Below are 7,160 nucleotides of genomic sequence, written 5' to 3'. Positions count from 1 at the left end.
CTTCAATTCGTGACCGAGTTAGTTTGATACTCATTCGGGATGTAAAGTATACCAATGCTGTCCCTACCCAAGCGGCTTATGGTAGGACTAGGAATGCATCTACCATTTCATCGTACGCCGTATCTGGAAGCTCTAGGGAATCCGGATCCAGGTTGCCATCTGAACATCATATGGACACAGGTCATTCCAGATCCTATCTGAATGATAACCAGCGATCGGCAGATTCATCCACCCCTACAATCGAAGACGAACACCACATCCCTGGAGATTTTATTGAAGATTCAATACTGAGACAAGAGAGTTTAACACCCATTCGCAATCTCTCTTGTCACTGTTACTTCGCCATAGAAGGTTCTACAATCAAGGGCAAATCTGCTACCAGCCACTTCGGTGCAGCCAAAGCTCGAGAATCAAGCCGACTTCGAGAAGTACCACCATCACCCTAGAAGATGAAAATGCTTTGTATATTTGTATATAGTTAGGATCAACAAATCATTTTAGTTCTCTCGTTTCATTTTTCTTTTGGGTTATTGTTCGTTATTAGATTCATGTACTTAGTTTAGGTCAACATGATTGTTGTTCTCTCATACTAGAATTCATCGGGTTCTTTAGTTCTGTTATAAGTTTCAGTTCTTCGTTTTCATCCACTCTTGCAGAGCGGGCATTGTTAGGGTGGGCGGACGCATCCTCTACATAGTTCCTGGAAGTTGCACACATTTTGTTTATTTTTTCTCTATCCCACGCAAGAATTAATTCTTTTTCTTATTCATATTTTCTTTTCTTTTATCATTAAAATAGCCTAAACAAGCCATCTCAAGTAATTTTAAATGACTGTTTAGCAGGTAAAATTCATTTTGTTTACACTTACACTCTGTGCATAAGCATAATCTTATTTTGTATTGTTTTTCTTTCAATGTAAATTTCAGCCTACCTGCTACAGCCGCAACTCATCTCAACAAGTAAATCAGCCGGAGCGATTTAGGTGGGCGGTATGTTCCGGTTAACCTACGGCAACCGAAAGGTTGAATTGGAGGGGGCACCATCAAACATCATGGCATAATGGCCTACAGGATATAGTGGCGCCCCAGGTGGCCAACAGCCGAATCTCACCTCCTCCAGTGCTCTCGGTGAAGAGAAGCTACCCAGACTAAAGGGTGTGTGAGCCATCTTGTCTTAAGAAGCAGTTCATTATTTCTTGTCTCTCAGATCAGAAATCTACCATGGGTGTGTAGAACTCTTTGGAGTTGTCCTCAGCAGTAGAGAGGAGAGGGCTTAAAGATGCAGAGGGAAGTAAGAAACATGGAGTAAGTCCACCTACCAATAATTAACATGCACCACCACTTGGCAATCATCATCAACCACCTCAATTTTATATCTACAATTTCCATAGCCCTATCATTCAAAATTTACTAACCATCTAAACATAAATGTTTTCTTTCGGCCACCCACTACACCAATTGTAACTTAAACAATAGAATTTTATTTTTTATTTAACCATGTTCATTTTTCATTTATACAGTCCACTTCAACCCAACCAGCAAACCAAAAATGGAGTGTGTCCGGCAATTCAGTTGAGGGCATACTTCATACAACTACATTCAAAGTCCAAGCAGAAGGAAAGAAGTGGGAGAGCCTACTGCATAAGGATAAACAAATTCCCCACAATCTTAGCTGATCTGAGGGATTGGCTTATTTTTGCCTAGGAACAGGACATGATATGCTCAAAAAACACCTCCATCGAATAGGCATCGTAGATTCACCAAAATGTCCTCTATGCAACTTGAGAGACGGATGGAGAACATCTTTTGACATGTATTGGTTTGGAAGATATTCAGCAGGATACGAACCAACTAAGGGCAAAAGTAAATTTGTATTGGGCTGCAAGAGGGAAAACTGTGTAATAGCCTACTTTCTGTGGCATTAAAAAAAATAGAAATAATATGTAAGATGTAGCTATATGCTATCAAGGTTTTGCCTATCCCAAGTACCTGTCATTGAAATGGACTAAAATGAAGATGTTATTGAAGTTATTAATATAATTTTGATTGTAGCTTCTTGTATATACTGGGTTTTTCAGGGTAAGGATCTCAAAACGAGGTGAAAATTCCCTTTGATGGCATGTTCCTATCTATACATTAACATTGAATATTGTTCAAAGTGATTACACTTAAGCATTAAGACAGGCTCGACATCTTTCTTCTACAGCAGTAGTGACCAAATGGTGCTGAATAAATTCACACATTTCAATTATCCTTTGTAAAGAATTAAGATCATTGACTGGACTTGCATAAACATTTTGTTTAATGTCACCCTACGCTAAAAAATCCAGTAGTATCCCTCAGGAGATCATGGCAGTTATACATATCCAGTGCCATTCGGTCACTGCTCTTGTGGAAGTAAGATGGAGAGCCTGTATTAATGCTCAAAGTAATCACTTTCAACAAAATTTAATATGAATCTATTTGTTTACATTTCATTTATAAAATAGTTGGAACACATATTAATTTATTTATTATAATTTAAGTGTCAAATAACAATGAAAGTTGTTAAATGTGAATTTCTCCTAAGCAAAGGGTTAACAGATATACTTTCATAAGGAATTTTTTCCTTGTTTATTAAAACAATCCTGGATTCATATTTTCAGTTCGGACACTTAACCCACTCTCTGTGTAAAGAGAGTGAACATGAATTAAAATGAAGTTGTTTGAAGGGTAATTTCATTTTTCCAATTGACTCAAGATATCCTCAGTCCAAGGCTTAAGTATCATATATAAAAATTTCTGTGAGCTTTGTGTTTCAACTAAGGTTAAAGATTTAAGGTAGCTTATTTCGAACTTTTATTTGTGTCATTGATCATTTACATTTTTAATGAGTTATGTCATATATTCAATTAGGTTTTATTCACATTTCTAAGGGAACAGAAAACTAAGATAAAATTTTACAAAACCTAAGGATGTAAAATGTGGAAATCCGTCACTTTGGCGGAAAATAATTTAAATCAAGGCCTCATATAATAACAATTAGTTTTAGTCCACTTATTATTCTTTCAGGTGATGAAATGGGAGCTATTCACACTGACTTAGATTGTCTTCTGAAAGAAAGCGACTTTGTAATCGTGAATTGTTCTTTAACTCCTGAAACAAAGTGTATATTTAATAAAGAAAAATTTAGCCTAATGAAACCAACAGCAATTTTTGTTAATACTGCAAGAGGGGGTAAGTATTCACAAGGACTCTTTGGAATCTACTGTAGTACTTAAATAATTTTTGTAATTTTTTCGTAGGTGTTGTTGACCATGATGATCTTGTTGAAGCCTTGCAGAATAAAGTGATTGGTGGTGCGGGTTTAGATTGCATGCACCCTGAACCAATACCTACTGATCATCCTCTTACAAAGTTGGATAATTGTGGTAAAACAATTTAAATGTTAATCAATCATTAGTTATAAATGTTGCTTTTATGATAGGATTTTATTATAGAATATAATTTTTTGATTGAAGTTTGATATTAAGATTAAAAGTTTTAGTACATAAATTAAGTTCCATTTAAATTGCAGAGTAAAATCTACAAATTAAAATTATTCTTCAAAATATAAATACTTCATTGTCAATTACTTTACCCCATCTTTCTGCCAAAATTTGGCACTAATACTTCTCTATGGTTTTTGGAGGAGAAAAACTTCTCTTATATGGCATCCTCATTGTTTTTGAAGTACTGAAAAGAACTAAGTCAGATTTTGTAATGTCAGATATGCTAAGATCCTCTATTTATGAACATTTTTGTTTGACTAAGCAATGGTAGTAGCATTGAGTTGTTAATAGTAAAACTCTGCATCAATAAAGATACTTGTAAATGTAAAATAATAATGTTCTATCCAACTATTCCCAGAATTGAACTGTCTGAACCAAAGCACCACAAAACTTCCTCAGTTACTGTCTTTGCTCTTCCAAAAATTATTTATTATAAACAATGATTTATCAAACTTTAATGGTTAATGGAGTTAAATTGGTTTGTGGTATAGAATAAACTGAGACCAGGAGTTGCAATGTATGGTATGGATCACTAATTATTGTTGCTTTCATTTGATTTATATTTATCTTATGCTGAAGTTAAATTTATTTCATCAATTAATCAACATTGTAAAACCAATATCATTGGATCAAATATGAGCGATTGCTGTTCATCTGAAAAATCCTGCTGAAGAATTTGCTTTATCCTTAGCTTGGCAAGGTGTATACAACTCACAACACCCTTCGGTGATTTATTAGAGACTATTTCTGTTCCGCTTTATTATTTTTGGTGCATTAAGTCATAATTCTTGTTTGTTAATAATGAAAATAGAATTTTGCATTTATTTGATAAGAAAGTTTTTGTTTTTAACTTCAAATTATTCATTTATCTAATGCAATTATTAGTTATATATTCAATTTATATGCTATGTTGTATTCATAAATAAAAAAAGTTTGTCAGAGGTATCTCGTCATGAAATTTGTTTCTGAATTTCTTTTTTTATTCAGGTCCAACTAACTGGAATGTATTAAAGATAAATATAAAAAACTCCAACAAAGCTAATCTTGCCAAATGAAGGGTTAAACATTTGAGCCTCAGAAACTACATTAATGTTATCTCTTATAAAAGGAAAACTCTCATTTATTAAAAATCTTTTCCATCTAACTAATAGGGAGTATTATGAATATGTAATAAATAAATCAGGTTTATTTTCTACTGCTGTTCCTAGGTTATTAATCTATGATTTGATCTGTCTGGGTGTCTCCTGCAGTTACCAGGCTGGTCCAGCCCTCCAGGTCTCAGTCTGGGTCAGCTTCCTCCTCTTCTGGCGGCTCGCCGATGTTGGGCGATTAAGCCCTTCCCATTGTGAAATGAGTTGGCCCCACCATCTCCTTCCACCCATAAATGAACTCCCTGAAGAAGGGATTATTCTCTTCTTCCATCAAACACGGAAAGTCCGACTTGGCGAGGGCAAAAATCCCGGCCTTTCTTGACAGCCTGGCTCAGTGTCCTTCCATGGCGGAGCAATCTATTATTACGTGTTCTGCTGTTTCAGGAAATCTGCACGTGGGGCACCGGGGGTCGATGTTCTTTCCAAAGCTCTGCAGCTTTCCCCGAAACCCCCTGTGTCCTGTTAAGATCTGTGTGACCCAATAGTCTGGGATGACCCATTTAGCCTTCAATCTAGAAATGACGGTAGGGAAGAATTTTCTCAAGGTAGCACCCTTCTGGCTTGCTACCCACAGTCCATTCCACTCCTGTATTGAATCCTCCCGCAGAATTTTCTTCCATAAGTTTGGAGTCTCATCGGTCCTCTCTCAGAGCTCCTCCAGTACCGCTTCTAGTCCTAAGTAAAGAGGCAGTACTTCATATTTAAGGATGAGGTCCAGGGGCATCGCTCCGGCCAGCACCTCCACCGCCTCATGTGACACCATTCTGTATGTCTTCGTAACCCTTAGCAGAGCCAATCTCTGTATGGTGGCCAGTCTTCTCTTCTGTGTCTGCGTGAGATTTTGGCTCCATACAGAGGATGCGTACCTCAGAATACCCAAGATCACACTTTTATATATGGTCATCGTTGCAGGGTATCTGTGGCCCCAAAATCCATCCCCAAACATGATCAATAAGACATATTTCTCCGCTCTCTCCTCCACGTTCCTATGCACTCTCAGCAGCGCATCCATAGTTCCCCTATCAAGGGTTGAGCCGAACTGCCGTGGATAACTTGCAGCACTTAGGATTGGTCTAAGGCTATGGACGATCATGTGCTACTGGGAGGAGGCATATTGGTCGATAGGATTTAGGCGTTTATCCTTACCACTCCCCTTGTAGAGCAGTACTTGTTTGGAAAGTACTCCTTATCCAAACACTCGTTGAATAAATCCAACAACTCTTCCTCAATATAAGGGGCTCTGTTCTTGAGGATTGCGGCATCTATGCTATCTAGTCCAGGAGCCCTTCCAATCCTTTGTCTGTTCACGGCAAGACGAAGGTCCCACATATCGCATGGTGGACATATCACCTGGTAACGTGGTGCGACTAACCATTCCATCATCTGCACTATCCTGGGACGGATCATCCCTAGGGTATGTATAGTTTATATACATATTGGCAGCCTCCTCCAAGGTGGTTGTCTGGGCACCTCTCACTCTAATAGCCACCATCACTTGTAACAGCTTAACCTTTCCCAGTGCCACCCTGTACGGAATACCCCAGGGATTCTTTTCTGATTCCTCTACAATAAATTCGTCCCAGGACTTCTTCTAGCAATGCACCCTGTTTCGGTATACCCTGTCCTTATGCTTGGATTCTTCTTGAAGTGCAGGCCTCCTCTCGTCGTTTCTGCACTCCTGGTACCTACGCTGCACTCCTGGCCCTGAGTATTCTTTTTTTTAACTGCATTAGAGCCAACGTCCACCATGGAACCGGACGTGCTCTCGCCCTTTGGCGTTGGAGGGTAACACTTGCCGCTTCAGTGTTGGCGCCCGTAAGCATTGCCACTCTGCGGTCAATCTCGGGCTCCTCATCTATCGGGGACATCTCCTCCCATTCTCTGTCAGCCAGTATTCCCTCCAATTCAATGGAAAACGCTCTCCAGTTCGCTGATCGGGTCACAAAGCCCTTCGGCACCGCCTTCCTCCTCCACCACACTGAAGGCTATGACCCGGTGGTCGGCACTTCGGGCGAGAGTTCTCAATTCGTCCGCAACCACTTGTCTCCGGCCCATATTGACCTGCAGGATATTCAGCCTACGCATACTGGGTCTTCTTCGTCTGCTTGACCATTATCTCCAGATGTACCGGGCTCCATCATCTTCTGCTGACATCCCTCGCGGACAGGTTTATCTGGGCGAGTCTTATAGCTTGATGCACCTCAAGAACCCACGTAGCTGTGAGCCCACCTCTTGCGGTAGTGGAGAAACAGGGTCTAAGCCACTCCCCCCTGTCTTTATCCTCTTTTGGAGCCTCTATAGGGATTTTGTCCCCAAGATATCTCTCCAGGATACTCCCATCCCAAATATTGGGGGGGACTCCTTTTACTTCCAGGCGAGGCCTGTAATATTTTTTTATTTCTCTCAGCTTATCCCAGGTGAGGAGCTTTTGTGCCTGGTCAGTGCCTTCTGTCCAGAATACTTTTGTGTGATTTTTATTA

At 39.4% G+C, this 7,160-nt stretch overlaps 1 protein-coding gene across 2 annotated transcripts in view; it reads left to right on the top strand.

Moving 5' to 3' along the window:
- LOC106677088 (glyoxylate reductase/hydroxypyruvate reductase) overlaps positions 1-7,160 on the top strand; it is a gene marked incomplete in the record, with an annotated part of 21,517 nt that overhangs the window by 11,597 nt on the left and 2,760 nt on the right. For both annotated transcript variants that reach the window (XM_067048518.1, XM_067048519.1), the window contains 2 exon segments: positions 3,051-3,215; positions 3,284-3,409. In XM_067048518.1, the coding sequence (XP_066904619.1) occupies positions 3,051-3,215; positions 3,284-3,409 (291 nt within the window).

This window comes from Halyomorpha halys, unplaced genomic scaffold, assembly GCF_000696795.3.
Source record: "Halyomorpha halys isolate HHAL.00 unplaced genomic scaffold, Hhal_1.1 Scaffold7.1, whole genome shotgun sequence".
In the NCBI taxonomy this organism is placed as follows: domain Eukaryota; kingdom Metazoa; phylum Arthropoda; class Insecta; order Hemiptera; family Pentatomidae; genus Halyomorpha; species Halyomorpha halys.
This window is presented reverse-complemented; position numbering and strand designations above follow the sequence as displayed.